Source organism: Cuculus canorus, chromosome 4 (assembly GCF_017976375.1).
Source record: "Cuculus canorus isolate bCucCan1 chromosome 4, bCucCan1.pri, whole genome shotgun sequence".
Lineage (NCBI taxonomy): Eukaryota > Metazoa > Chordata > Aves > Cuculiformes > Cuculidae > Cuculus > Cuculus canorus.
The window spans coordinates 62908593-62924329 of NC_071404.1; the positions used below are offsets into that span (position 1 = coordinate 62908593).

Consider the following 15737-nt stretch of genomic DNA (forward strand, 5'->3'; position numbering starts at 1 on the left):
GTTTTAGAGTTTGCAAGCCACCTTCTGTATATTCATTTGAGGGTCGACACTGTAGAATGTATCTAAAGCATTAGGTCAGGCAGACTGGACATTTAGTGTTTAGTTTGTATTTCTTGCTGTTTCTTTTTATTTGGTAATAATACAATATTTATAGTGACCAAATTTCAAACTGTTTCTAACAAAACTTTTAGCAGTTTCTGAAGGAGATTTCAATGTCTTAATTCTTCTTTCTCAGGATGTGAAAGCAGTCTTAACGCATTCTATCCAAAGTGCCCTACACTCCATTGGAGGAGTGCAGGTGCTTTTCCCTCTCTTTGCACAGTTAGACTATAGGCAATACTCATCGGACCATGTTGACACAACTATTTGGTGAGTGCATGTACTCATTGTGTTCTTTTTGTTTCTTTTCAAGTAAAGGAAATTACTTCTTGCTTTATTAAGGGGCATGGTGGTTTAAGTTGTCACTTGCAATAGTGAATTGTGTGTAACAACAAGAAGGTGGCCTTTTTACAGGCAGGACCTCAAAGTGAAATGTTTATTTATCCCAAATTTTCTATGAAAGTTTACATAGAATCAAAATGTGTACATTTCTGTTTCACATTCTTTTTGTGTAACAGAGTTATAAACAATTCTATTGTGCTTATTCCCGCCATGGAGAAAATGCACTAGGGAAGGCTTCAAGAGAAACTCCAGGAAGAATGAGTTTTTTCAAATTACATGAGTTATTTCTTGGAATCTTTTCTTCTTTTTACCTTTGGATGTTTTGGAAGATACTGTTATTCAGTGTTACTGCCAGGCTTTTCCTCTGGTTTCAGCTCTGTTTCAACTCATTCCAACTTCTGAACATCCAGGCGCAGAAGCTGGTGGACCTTCGAAGTTAAAGAGTAGTATTAATGGCAAAGGGATTACTATTTAGAATCCTGGTGTAGCTTACTCTGTGTTTCATTGGAATTGTAGTTTCAAGATATTTTAAAGATGATGTACATCCATATTATTGCTTAGGGGGGGAGTGGGCACGATGTTCATTCAACCCATTTGTACGTTCCTGGGCCTCTGTTGAACTAGCTCAGATTTGGGTGACTGTGTGATGAGTCAGTGACTTGATTCAAATGCAAAGTGGCACAGAAATAGAGAGGTTTTCAGCTGGGTCTTGTTTCATGGGCATTAGTGCTGTGACACAAGGAAAGGGACATAAACATTCCTTCTGGCACCAGTACAGGCTTAAGTTATTTTGAACCAATAACAATATTGTGTCTAGAAAACTATTTCCAATATCTTCCCATCTGAAAGCAGTAGGAAGTGGAATGGCATTTGATACTGATCCGACAGAAGTCGGTAAGTGAAATACAAAGCAGAGAGTACACCCTTAACTGCTGCTTTTCTGCAAAAAAAGATATTTTCAGAAGAACTTTGCTGTGGCATGGTGATCTCAGAATCTGGAATTTAAAGTTAGAAATGCATTCATTAAAGGCAAGAAGTCAGAGCTCTCAAAGTTTTGGCTTGCTTTTTGTTTTAAAAATTCAGATCTGAGGGTTTATATAACACATTAAACGTATCTCTGGGCTATGTGATGGAAGTGTAGTGTTAATTTGGAAATACTTTCTGTCTTGTTATAACCCTTCTAAAAAAATTTCTTTACTAAAACATTGTATTTTTCAGTTCTACTTTATTGGCTTTCATCATGGAGTTGTTGAAGAACTCCATTGCTATGCAAGAACAGATGCTTTCCTGTAAGGGCTTCCTTGTGATCGGATATAGCCTAGAGAAGGTAAAGCAAATCTTTCTTGATGTCTTATGTTAATGTTGGGTTTTTTTTTGAGAGAGAAATTCTTTTCCTAGACTCCAGGGTTCTTCCTTAAGTAGATCTTCTTTTACAGTCTTCCAAAGTCCATGTTACCCGAGCTGTACTAGAACTTTGCCTTGCCTTTTCAAAATACCTGAGCAACTTACACAACGGAGTGCCCTTGCTGAAGCAGCTGTGTGATCATGTTCTCCTTAATCCTGCAATATGGATTCATATCCCAGCACAGGTACTTCTTATGATAAGCTATCTTATGGCGTTTTGATTTGGGAGTATTGAGACTGAACCTGGACCCTAAGAATTATAGATCCTGGCTCCCCAGCAGAAATCATATTGTAACTGTTTCTAGACTCTTCTCTTCTGCACGTAGCTGTCAAGTTTTGCAGACTCCCAAGTTTTTCAGGGAATTTGTAAACTGCAGTGTTCCGCATAGCAGAGTTGGGAGTGATTTTTGGAGTCCTTGATGCAGTCAGTGTTGTAGATTGAGAAGGAATTTTAGATGGGTTAGTTGGCAAAAACCCCAACAACTTTGAAGATAAATTATCCTGGGTGTTAGATTTGACATCTTCATTTAAAGCAGAATATTTTTGTTACTATGAATTTGTTTCCTGGATATGAACAGCTTGGATGGAATCTTTTGAGTTGGTTCCATGTGAAACCTTCTTACAAATTTTTTTTATCTCTTCAATTGGAGCTGAGCATTTCAAAAACTGAGAAAGCAATAACAGTGCTAGGGTTGAAGTAATTGTAGAACATCTAGGTTTCCTACAGCTTTAAGTCTTTCTTTCTCAAGAAATGGGAAAGATGTGTAAATAATTAAGCCTATAATAAATATGCAACTTCCCATAATACTTCATGATCCTCTTGTGAACAGAGAGGTTAAACTACATAGTCTGCAGAGGTGCTTTCCAATCTCAGCTATCTACGATTGTATGAACACCATGCTGTCATGCTCCTGTGAGCATGGACTAGCTTAAAAAAATCCACAGCACTCTATTGTAGAAATAAAATGAATTTTTTTGTCAATTTGCAAGGGTTTCAAGAGCTTTGTGAGAAAATATATTTCTTTAAGGCATTTACTTTAAGACATTTTAATAGGGCATCTTAACTTAAGAATGCAGTTGTCTGATGTGTGGCAATTTTGTTGTAATAATATTTGATCTCCTGATTGGGTGTTGTAGGTTCAGCTGATCCTGTACACCTACCTGTCTACTGAGTTCATCGGCACTGTTAACATATATGGTGCTATCCGACGGGTTGGGACAGTTCTTTTGGTCATGCATACCCTCAAATATTATTACTGGGTAGTGAATCCTCAAGATCGCAGTGGTATTACTCCCAAGGGCACGGGTATGTATTGCTACTCTCACAAATTGATATTTGTTTAAAAAAATGTTGTATACGATGTGTAGAATGGAACTGTAAATGTTCCAGAAATAATTTTATTTTCATGTGGTGGGTTATCTGTAACAGTTCAAGCAGTCTGCTTTTCTCTGTAGGATATTCATGAAAGCTTTTTTTCAGAAACGAATGGAAACTTTCTTCAGAAGTCATATCCTTTGTCACCAAAGACCTATGTGAATTAATAGTAGGTAGAAGTAGTCAGAGAAATGGTAAGTTTCAGAAAGTGTAGAGCTGTGTCTGGGAATGTGGTCTCTTTATGGAGCTCATTCAAGTACTGGACAGGCTTTTAAGTGTCTGTAAGATCTATTGATATCAGTGTAGCTGAAAACAGGTATACTGAGTCTATCTGACAGGCATAGGGATCTAACTTGTTGGAAAACTGCTCAACAAGCGTGCTTAATTTGGACAGCAAACTTGGCAAAAGAAGTAGTGAGAAATTTAGACAAGTGTTAGCACTTGTCATTGACACAGAATGCAGAACAAGAATACTGATCCTAAGAAAAAACAATGGCAATAGCTGCTTGATTCAGAGATCCAGTACGGTAAAAGGAACTGGGAGTACTGAAAAGTGCATCAACAAAAGTGCATAACAACTGTGCAGATGAAACTGGCACAGATAAGGGAATTAATGCTTTTAGGAAGTATGATTTTACAACTCTTCTAATTATTGTTCTATGTTTTGTGGGATGGGGCACACAGCCTTGGCTAAGGAAGAATTACTGATATCTCTACTTTCTCTTGTAATGAAGAAGGGCTCTGAAATTTCAGAGGGAGAAGTAGGTGATGAAAGAGAGCTAGATATACTGGGAGTCAGTGCTCCTTAGATGTGTCCAGCTTCTTGCCACCAGCTTCTAGAAGTGACCAGCCCTTCTTGTTAGAAGGTTGCAAAGATTGTTTTGTAGTATTTTGCATCCTGTAAGGAGCAAAGCGTGTGTGCGTTTTCTTTCTTTTTAGTGAAGACATGGATTAACAATTAGTTTCTGAAACAATTTATTGAACCTGAGGCAAGCATGTATGAATGGTCTTTTTAATACAGCTTAATGGCTTATTTTGTCTAGATCAGTCCACACTGAAAATAACAGTTCTTGAACCAAATATGTCTGTGGGCTATACTGTATAAACCCAGACTTGTATGTTGATTTGCTTTTCCCTGGATTAAGTTTGTAAGAACTGTGAACCTATGAGCAAATATAAAAACTACCCCTAGAACTGTATTTGCAACAGTTCATTTGCTTTATGTGTGAAAGCTGTACTTGGCTTTGACATTTGGTTGCACCTGTTTTTTTAACCTTGCCCCTCCTGGGATCTACTCAGTGTTTGAGTATTTAAAATGTTTCAGTGAAAGTCTGTATTACACAGTGATGGCAAAAGCAAGTCCTTTTGACTTTGAGTTAACAAATTAAGTCTTTGGCTTGCAAGGTAATTTTATGTACAGCATTATAAGATTGATTTTTCTCATGTATATAGCCAATGTGTAATCATAGGATGTAGTTCTTCCTTTGAGCTTTAGCAGAAGAAGTTTAAAAGCAATAGTAAACTGCAAAAATTTGAGATCTGGAAATTTCAACATGAAGTTCTCATTTCAGTGTTATTTCTTGCATGAAGTTGGTTCATAGACACTGGAACGAAGTGGTAGAATAGAGGGGTTTGGAAAACGTTTAATAAGAGCCTTTGTGGAACATGACTGAGTGATAAAGAGCATTACTATTTTATAGTCTGAAGTGGAAGAAAGGTGACCTTACTTCAAATTGTGACCTCCTTAGCCAGAAAAAGCCTTTTGTTTTTCTTTATGTGAAAATGCATGCTGTGATAATAACAACTGTTAATTTGCATTTAATATATCTACTTTTCTGTTTTTGTAGATGGGCCACGGCCTACTCAAAAAGAGATTTTATCTCTGCGAGCGTTCTTGTTGATGTTTGTTAAACAGCTAGTGATGAAGGTAGGATAACTTTAACATTATGACAGGAAATCTAAGCTCCTTCTGTAAAAAAACCACACTTCAATTTGGCATTTTTTCTAAGCATGTCAAATTTGACAAAAAAACAAACAAGTAAACAAAAATACTGTGTGAGGTGCATCTTTTTGTTGTGGTTCTTGTTACAGACAGTTGTGACAGTTGTTGTGACTTGTCACAGTGCTTAAAGATGCATTTTTCTCCCTTTTAAGCTGTTCTTATCGAAAGTGTAGCTGTTAAGTGATTAACTTTGAGATGTTTACTAGGGGAGAAATAAGTATTTGATTCCGTGTTTTGTTCTTGACAATATCACCTGCTTCAGAAGTGCATAAAGACTTAGTGCATCTTTTGACGTTATATGCTGTGGGCCAGTGGAGCACAGTAGGATAAGAAAGACCCTATCAATGTTTCACGATTGTTTGTTAGACATTATCAGAATATTGTAAGTCAGCAGTTCTATTGCTTAAACGATCTTCTTAACCCTTCCCTATTGTAAGATGTGATCCATCTCTTCTTCTCCTCTCCTTTCTGTAGACTGTCTTTTCTGCCTTTGAATCTAGCTCCCTTTTCCCCTCTTCCTCTCTATTACTGAGGTACCAATGTTCTCTCAGTGCTGCTACCCTTAGCCATGGCAGTGTGGAGGGGTAACTACCAGAAAAGTTCTGCTCTTGCCTCTTGTACTCCTTCTTTAAATTGGATGTTCTGCAGTTGACAGAACAGGACAGTTTAGATATCCAATTCTGAAAAAAAACCAGAAATGAAGCTAACAATTAATGAAAGTCTTTTAAATTTCTGTCAGAGATTTAGAACTTGGGCAGCTTTGGATAGTTTCACAAGGACAGTAAAAAGCACATTGGTCATGAAAGTTTGATTCTTCTGCAAATTTTATATTTGTAGACAGTGTTACAAAATCTTTTTGGGAAATGAGAGACTAAAAAAACAGAAGCCCTAAAAGTGAAGCCTACTTTTCCCTTCCTTCATCCTCTTCTTAGAAACTGTTGTTTGTGTTTTCACCAAAAAGTTAGAGATGCCGTAAATTGTTTAAATTTCTGTAAAGTTGATAGCAAATGAAGACAGGATTCTGTAGTGGAACATTAGAAGCAGATTTGGCTGTAGGCGTAACTAACAGGCTTGTAGTTAATCCTCCAGGTCTACTTTTGGATCCTCTTTACCACTCTAATTTAATTCTTCTATTAATAGGAAGCTCTCTGTTCAGATAATCTGTATCAATTGACGTGTTATTCTTATGATTTCGTGTACTGTATTATTATCTAGCTTATTTTTGTGCCTGTATTGGGGTAGTCTTAATGCACTCATATAACCTTCAGTGGGGATTTTTTGGGCGGGGAAAAAAGATACTTTCCATCTATGAAGCTATTACAGTACCAAGGGAAACAAATTTGTCTTGTGGGTCTTGCTCTATATATAACCATAGCTTGTAATAATGTTCTTTTGGGAATAGTACTTCTGTACTTGAAAGATGATAGCTAAAACCTGATTGTTTTTAAAGGACTATGGAATAAAAGAAGATGAATTGCAGGCCATCCTCAATTATCTTCTCACTATACATGAGGTAACTTTTAATTTGGGGGGTGTGCAGGGGCAGAGAGATACTAGTGCTATTTGTAACCATCAAATATTTGCGTATTTTCAGATAGTACCTTCTTCATGCCACAAGGTGGCTCTGTAGAGGAAGTAGCAAACCTTGTCAGGCTCTTTAGTGTAGTGTGCTGTATTGCCAATATTCTTGGAGTGATTTAAGCACTATGTTCAATGTTAGATGGAAGTTCATTAAGCCAGGAAGTCAAAATGTTTCATATGTTTTTCTGCAAACTGATTTACCAAGCAGAAAAACAGATGGTGAGGTTGATTTTTTTAAAAAAAAAACAAACAAAAAACAAACAAAACCTTGTTTTATGCTTCCTAAGTAATATTTTTTTGTGTTGTTTTTCTCTCCTTTTTATTTTGCTTCTTAAATAAAGCAATAAAATTAAAAACATGCATTTAAAAAAATAAAGGCGTATGTTAATGGCATCTAAGAAAGGCATATAAACTTAATTGGGAGAAAATGTTGGTTACCACTGATACATCTGCATCTTCATATTTTAGCACCAGGAAAAGGCACTTTATGCCAGATGCAACATCAAAGACAAAGGAAATGGGGACATAAATCTAACTGATCTCATCTCTTTAAGGATGCTTGAAATGAGTAAAATAAGGAATTAATTGAATTTCTCTTCAAGCAGTATGGATTTTTGGTTTTTTGTTTGGTTTTTTTTTTTTGTTTACACCTGTTTTCCTTTTTCTTCGCTGTGCTGTTTACCACTGCTTGTTAATACCACGGGCAAGCAATTTAAATAATTCTAATTATTTAAAAAAATTAGTCTTGCTAACGTATAAGAGTAAACCAAAACAGCAGAAGCTTCATAAAGTCTTCAGATGAGGTGGTGGTATTTTAACTATTTTAGCAGTTTGCATGTTCAAGTCTCAAAGATCCACCAATGCTGAATCCCACAGAATTAGGTATCTAGTTGAAATTTAGAGGAAAAAGCAAGAAAAACCATAAAATTCTGCCTTCTCGTAGGGCGCATTCATCAGTAGTAGTGTTTAATATAAACTAATATCATCAGGTGAACACAATTGTTCAGAGGTGTGAAACTGCATTTCTAATAGAGAAGCGATCAGAATATTTGTTCAAAAGAGTTGGAGGGTGTGGTGTGTTTAACTTTTATTTTAATACCACAAAGATTGAGAATAGAAGACAGTTGCATTTTGCCACTTTGTAAATTAGTTTTAGTTATAATTAACTTGGAAAAATTAATAAACTGTAGTTTAGAATGCTTTAGACTAACAGCATGGAAAACTTTACTGGGCAGCTTGAATCACCCATTTTAAATGTTGTCTGTGGCAAGCGGTAGTATTTTTTTTTTTTTTCCTGGAGTGGACATATGTTAGTAGGAATTCTGCATTAAACACCACCCTGGTCCCCACCACACTGTGGAGCAGTTTATTCCTAGCTCCTGTATAGTAAAAGAGGAGGAAATATACATGCAAACAGATGAACATGTGTGTGGAAGGAAATAACATAGCCCAATAGTCCACTCCCTGGCAAAGGCTTGCATCCCAGACACAGATGTATCGCTTTTCACTCTAAAAAATACAATTTTTTTTGATAGTATTTTCTCCTGCTCTTGCCTTCCAGATCTATAGCTCTTTGATCCTGGCTTAGTTGTTTTGGTCTTTGGTTTACTATTACTCTCCAGACCATCTTGAAATGTTTTGTAGTGGTTTTTTTAACGAAAACAGTGTTCTAGCCTGCATGCCTTTTTAATTCAGATTTGTAACTTTTATTCAACAGGATGACAATCTAATGGATGTCTTGCAGTTGCTTGTTGCTCTGATGTCAGAGCATCCTGGCTCTATGATCCCTGCTTTTGATCAGAGGAATGGATTACAGTAAGTTTGAATTTTGTAAGTGGGCAAAAGGAAATAGTATTTTGACCATACTATTGCTTTCTAGAATTCCCACGAAATCTGGACAGTCCTTGTCAGTGTATGTTACAATCTTAGACTGCTTATCTTGGGAGATGTTTGTGTCCAGGTATTGTTTGGACAAGAGGTGAGGTTGGATTTATTATCAATGAGGTTGTGGGTTTTATTTTGTTTCCAAGCTGTCAGTCATGCTTAAACAGATAGTGATCAATTTGAGTTAGTCTGTAAATTGATGTTATGTCTTCATCTACTAGTACTTAGTCTTTAACTTCCTATTCTTACACACTTTTTCCCAACAAACAGAAAACCATTGTTAAATACTACTGTGAAAGAAAAGTAGGGAAAGTAGGAAATTCTACTAACGGTAAAACCACAAAAGATTTGCTAGAAAAAGACTAAGTTATGACTCTCATAAACTTTTCTGATTTAAAGTGAACCTGCCTGGACGTAGTGTGAAAAAAATTGCATCAGGCAAACATGCAAGAACTATTCCTAGAGGGGCATATGGAATAGTAATTCTCTTGCTGTGTAAAGGCAGACTCTCATTTCATACATTTTTTTGCACCTATTGGTTAACCTCTATTTATACATATTTTTTTTTCAGTTGCCCTTTCTCAAGAGACAGCATTCAGGCATGTTCATAATTGTTTTCTCTCCTTTTAGTGCTAGGCTGATTTCTTTTTTTACCCGTTTTATTCAACTTTGACTTCATTTCTATAGCAGTGTATTATGCTATGGGAAACTAATAAAAACTGTGTATAATAAAATATTTGTATGTCATGTTGGGTCTCCAGTGGAATATGTTTGTTTTTATTTAGCAACTGGCAGTAGACATTTCCTTTTTTATTAACTAGTATGCCAGCAAGTCAGTGTGAATAGTGAGTCCACAGTGAGAAATTGCTTTGTTTTCCTGTCTCATTTGTTACATTCCTTGCTCCTGTATTGTCTGAGTCACTTAATGGGTTGTTTGTATCCTTATTGATGTATCTACTTTTTACAATTAAAACACCATATTCATGGTATTTAAAAATAATTCTGCAAAGATTTATAAATATTTAGGTTGCTTTAATAATTAAAAAAATAAAAATAACCAATGTAGGGAAGAAATAGTAATTGTAAGGAATTTTTTTTTTTTACTATGCAGTTAGGTAACTTTCATACTGCCCTGTTAAGCAGGGAAGTAGGTTGTATTACTTGAATGAACTTTGTATTGTGGCTTGCTTATTTGCTTGATTCTGTAATTTCTGTGGCTGTAGATTTCTCCAGGATATGTTGTTTGATATAGGTAACTGATTTTTAATCACTCCTGTTTTTTCGCTTAAATTCTACTATAAAACTAGATTTTATTTTTTTCCTCTTATAGTTTAGGCATCTTGGATAGTATTTTTAGGTATGTAAAAGTGAAGGAATATGAAACTACTGATGAATGCTCAGTTATGAGTTATAGGTAAGGCCTAAAAACTTCAGTAAGTCCTATAAGTCCTTCTTTACAACTAGCTGATGTAAAGCGTGGTATTGTGACATGGGATATTTTTTGAAAGACTCAAGAATCATTGAAATTAGATTTTTATTTTTCCTTCTCCCTAACAAAGTGATACTAATTTCCTCAAAAATTTATTCAGAAAATATTCACAGTAAAGGCTGAGTACTGTGTCTTCTTTTCCAATGTAATTTCATGGAGCATTGGGAAATTAATCTTTCTTTTATTTCAGAAAGAGATTAGTAGTCCACGTAGGTGTATATTAAATCATATTTCACAAACTCAAACATCTGTCCAATATCATGAACCATAGCCTGACTAAAATCAGATAGTGACGTGATCATAAGCACTTTACTGTCTAAAAGGTAAGCAATGAATCAAATTAGATGCAACTCATGAATAGATTTAGGTATCTTCTCTTGTTATGGGAGATTTCCAAGGATCAAAACCTTGCATTTTTTACTCTTCACGTTTACAGAATGACAGTATTAGATTTCTTTCTACTGCGTAAGTAAATTTCATTTAATAAAAGATAGGCTTTAATGTGCCACAACTAAAGGTTTTAGAAGGTGATATTAAATACTAGTCTGATTTCTTTTTATTTAGGTGATGGAAGACATAGATGCATGTGATGAGATCTGTGTAGTATTACAGATTGACAGATTGAGTTGGTAATGTCAAATGTATTTGAGGTTACTGGACACTTGCCACTGCAAGACTGTACTTCCAGTGGTTTATTAACTTACTAGACTTTCTGGAGTTACATTGACAATTTCCTTGCCGTAGTTGTTACACTCTCATTTTCTTTCTTGGGAAAACTTCAACTAAAACTATTCAGCTGGTTAAGTCTAGTACTTTGCTACGGACACGCCCTTTTGCTCCCTTCGACTTTCTTCTTAGTGGAGAATCATAAGTGGGTGCCGAGCATAATCATAAAGAGATGAAGAGCTGAAACTGATGTAGGTGAAATGAGAAGTATGCTTCCTGACTTGGTGTCATCTTCTGTCCCTCCTGAGGGTGCAGCGGTTCGCACAGATGTAAAATATTAGTGCTAGTAATAAATCCCCCTTTATACATGGCTATTCCTAGCCAGCCATATTTATACTAAATCAGTTGCTTGCTTAGTTTTCTCAATAAAATACGTGACTAAGACAGTTTTCAATATAGGAATTCCAGCAGCTTTTCACAGCATGCTTTATGTATTGATATTTGGGAGATATTTAAATTTGATTAAAAATTTCTAGATGTAATCATAAAATGTGAAATCAGAGACTTGTGCCATTAACAAACGTCATGCTGTTTTTTTGTACTCTTATTTGTAGTCATTCTTTTAAACTGGGCTCAGATATAAATTTATTTGCAGTCTACTGTAGTTAATTTGTTGTTGCTGTGTATTTCAACTGTCTTAGGAAGGCTTGTGTTTTCTCCACTTAGGGTTGTCTACAAGCTTTTAGCATCACAAAGTGAAGGCATCAGGGTGCAAGCTCTGAAAGTGATGGGGTATTTCTTAAAGCATCTCGCTCCAAAGTAAGTACTTGTTTAGGTCTTAAAGCAAAAACCTCCAAGAAAGAAGGGGAAAAGGTAGTTTGTGACATGTCCATTCTGTATATTGTTTTGTATATATACACACATGTTTGGATGTAAAGTAAAAAAAGCTGTATTGGAGGTTAATCACTAAATATGCTTCACAGAATAGGAGCTACTATTCTTTAAGTACCCTTCAATTTGTTTGCCATGCATTTCTGATGTGGTGGAATTAACTGGCAATTAGTGTCCAGGCCTTATCACTTCCTTACCAAGTTAATTTGATGGTTACTTATGGTATGGATGCCTGCTTCTTAAAGTGGTCTTTTTCCATGATTCCATTGAAATTCGTAGCAATAATTAGACTGGTGAGATTGAACCCCATGTTACTTACTGAGCACTACATATAATATGTCTCCAGTTGACTACAGCAGTAGCTAACTATTGAGATTGATGTCTATGCTTGTATTTTTGAGTGAAATGAGGACAAAGTTGCCTTTCACTTACTGTTTGTCAAGAAATCCCTAAGGATGTGTTTCAGCTTTTTGGGCCCAGGAGTAAGGGGACTCCATTTATAGAAGAAAGTTAGCTGTCTTCTGTCTGTCTTCAGGGAATGACTTGTCCTTTCAGAATTTGAATTCTTGCCCAAATCCTTAACCACAAGTGAAAGGAAGAAAAAGAAAAAGCTTTTTCTGGTGATTTTATATTTCTTGAGGCACACATTTTAAACTTTATTTTTTTCCCCTAAAGCAAGCTGAATACATAAGTTTGTTTTATCTTTCTGTACTATTTTAGGAGAAAAGCTGAAGTCATGCTTGGACATGGATTGTTCTCTTTGTTGGCTGAAAGGCTGATGCTTCAGACAAGCTTAATCACCATGACTACATACAATGTCCTGTTTGAGGTAGTAATATACTGTAGTTAGGATGCAATCTTCCTAATTACTTGTAAGACATTGTCTGAAAATTGCTTGCATATTTGTTTTCATATGTTCCAGATGACATTAAACCTTAGCGTGATGCAGCTGAGTGTGGAGTTTTTTTCACCCAGCTCACTACTTGAGATTCCTGGCCCTCTCCTCCCCCTCTGCCCTTGTAACTTAGTTATGCTTGTTATGAACAATTATAGATAATGAGTAACCCGAATGTCTCAGACAGACACCCATGTATGTGTGGAATTTTTTTATAGCAGTGATCTGGCTTTATGATGATTGTTTTGATTAGATTCAGGTTTCTTTTCTAGTGTATATGAAATGACAGTGTGTGCTTAAGAGAAAGCAAAAATAATAGTGTTTTTAGAATCGGGATGAAATAAATTATCGAGAAGGAGAACGCTTGGGTTTTCTTTGGATAATTTTTAGAACCGTAGTGAAATAGTGATGATGCTGTATGAAGAATGTATCCACGTATTTTTCAGTAAGCTCTCTTTATATATATTGATATGGCATCTTCTTCTTTCTTGCCAGATTCTGACTGAACAGATTTGCACTCAAGTGATACATAAACAGCATCCTGATCCAGATTCAACAGTGAAGATACAAAATCCTCGTAAGAGTGATACACATTTCTAAGCACTGCCGTAAAAAGTCTGCTCTAAAAAAAATAACCATGAGCAAGTTTATTAATTACATCCACCAGTCCTAATTCTGATATCAGTTTTACATTGCCTTTCATACAGAAGGAAAGATAATGTGCACTTATTTGGAGTTATTTAAGAAGTGTGTCTCTAAGGCTTTTTGAAAGAAGTGTGTCTAAATGTGTATGTAGTTCATAACTTACTGTTTTTGGTTGTGCAGTCATGCTATGAAATGGCTTTTCAGGACTTGGATGCACAGGATGCTTTGATTTAATACGTTTTGAAGTTTCAGCAAAATTCTAATTGCGTTATTTAGTGATGTCAGACTAAATTACCTGAAATATGGAAACAACCTTCTTAAGTTACATTCAGTATTGACAATGCCAGATGGAAAGTAGGAGAAATGTATCTGCTTTCTGGTTTGGTTAGCTTACTTCATAGGAAATGTCCATAGTTCCATTTCAAGGTGTCTTTTGAACTAAGAGAAAATACTGATCTTTCCTGAGTTATATGCATTATTAGTGTGCCCTGTATGTAATGCAATGGATTTATGATAGCTTTGAGACTTCTTTTTTTTTTTTTTTCTGGAGAAATAGATTTTTTGCCTTCATAGCTGCTTTTTCATTAAACGTGGGTCATAGTTGAGGGTTTGCTTCATGCAGAATGTGGGGAAAGTGAAAGGAAAGCAAAGCAGATACAGAGGCAAGAAATCTGGTTGCAAATCTGCCATTTGCCTTTTGGTAGACCTATACAAAGCAAGAGATGCAAGGAGATCTTTGTTAGTTTCTCTTAAGTTTTTTGAAGTTGGCAGTCGCTGCTGCCATTAATACAGATTATTTGTGATGTGAGGTACGAGTCTGGAATTATCTAGATCTAGTAGGAAGAGTGACTTTAGAGTATTTTTTTAAGATCAGTTCTAATACTATCAAATAATGAATTTCTCTTTATAAAGAAATTGCATGAGGTGAGCAGTGACCATCTTCAAATTGCACTCTAATTTATTTACAAAGTTAACTTTTTGAAAATAAAAAGAGCAGCAACTGCCCTACTTCTTCAAAAAGTGGAATGTACCCATATTTTTGACTGTCTTCTGAAAGTATAGGAAACACTATGCTCCTAAGAGATGATATTTTATATCAGGAAGGTTTTGTCCCCTTTCTCAAACTTTTTTTTGTAACAAATTGCTAAATATAATTGGACGTTAAATTAACAAGTTCAGTATTGTTAAGGTAGAGCAAAATCTATGCATTTTTATTATATATTGATTCTTATAATGGATGTATTGTCTTCTGTTGACCCCCTCATAAAAAGGTTCTGACGGATTGTGATAGTTTGCCATTTGTCATCCACTATTTCTGTGGCTTAAACGGAAATGTTGCTTCTGTTGCTTTTTTTTCTTAAAGAAAAAAAAAAGAATTCAGAATAATTTAACTTGGATTCCATTTTCTTCAGGCCTGCAAATGCCCCAGTGGTGACTGGTTTGAGAAGTCTTGAAAGGAGGGATTTGTATTAGTTAAACTTTCTACTCAAATAAAGATGTACTTTTTCTCAGTATAAGATGCTTTTATGTGGTGCCACTTTTCTTGTACAATCAATATTGGAAGATGTCCTGCATTTTATGTTGTGGTTAGCATTTTATATACAACTACCATATTATATACTAATATAGTATTTTGCTGCTTATCAACTGTTTTACAGAAATTTTGAAGGTTATTGCAACACTGCTACGTAATTCTCCACAATGTCCAGAAACTCTGGAGGTTCGACGTGCTTTTCTCTCAGATATGATTAAACTTTTTAATAACAGCAGAGAAAATCGGAGGTAAGGTAGCTTGCTATATGCACATATATACAAAGTAAGTAAATTTCCTAGTAAATTAGACTCATTAAGCAGATACAGCTTCATTGCTATTCAGCCAAATCTATACTGTAGTGCGGTCTTCAGTATGCAAAATTAGAAAAGCTTGCACATAGCAAGTAGTTTTAAACATTTTGAATTCCTGACTTGGCTGGATTTTAGATGTATATTTCTAAGATGCATTTTGTAATTTGATTAAGTAGCATATGTGTTTTTTTGCAGGAGTTTGTTGCAGTGCTCTGTCTGGCAGGAGTGGATGCTTTCCCTTTGCTGTTTTCATCCGAAGACTTCTGAAGAACAGAAGATAACGGAGATGGTTTATACCATATTTCGAATTTTGCTCTACCATGCAATCAAATATGAGTGGGGTGGCTGGCGTGTTTGGGTGGATACACTGTCAATCACACATTCGAAGGTGAGTGTTTGAAATAATTGGGAAATTCTGTTATGCTATGTAATTAGATTTAGAGCCTTAAAGTGCTGTATCATACAGTGAGATAGTCTTGAAGCGAAAGTCAGTAATTAAACAAAAGCCCAGTGCTTGTATCTGTTACTGGGCATAATTTCAAGTATTTGACAAATGTTAATTTTGTTGTCTGAATACAAATTCTTTTGTTGTTGTTGCTCAAATAGTGATGGTTTTAGT

General features: G+C 35.5%; 1 protein-coding gene across 5 annotated transcripts in view; it reads left to right on the forward strand.

The window, feature by feature from the left end:
* LRBA (LPS responsive beige-like anchor protein) overlaps positions 1–15737 on the forward strand; it is a 410166-nt gene that overhangs the window by 53512 nt on the left and 340917 nt on the right. For all 5 annotated transcript variants that reach the window (XM_054064662.1, XM_054064663.1, XM_054064665.1 and 2 more), the window contains exons 11-22: positions 236–369; positions 1660–1768; positions 1878–2030; positions 2983–3151; positions 5068–5147; positions 6673–6735; positions 8521–8618; positions 11569–11661; positions 12454–12562; positions 13124–13205; positions 14932–15055; positions 15314–15506. In XM_054064662.1, coding sequence (XP_053920637.1) covers positions 236–369; positions 1660–1768; positions 1878–2030; positions 2983–3151; positions 5068–5147; positions 6673–6735; positions 8521–8618; positions 11569–11661; positions 12454–12562; positions 13124–13205; positions 14932–15055; positions 15314–15506 — 1407 coding nt within the window. The remainder of the gene's footprint in view (positions 1–235; positions 370–1659; positions 1769–1877; positions 2031–2982; positions 3152–5067; positions 5148–6672; positions 6736–8520; positions 8619–11568; positions 11662–12453; positions 12563–13123; positions 13206–14931; positions 15056–15313; positions 15507–15737) is intronic.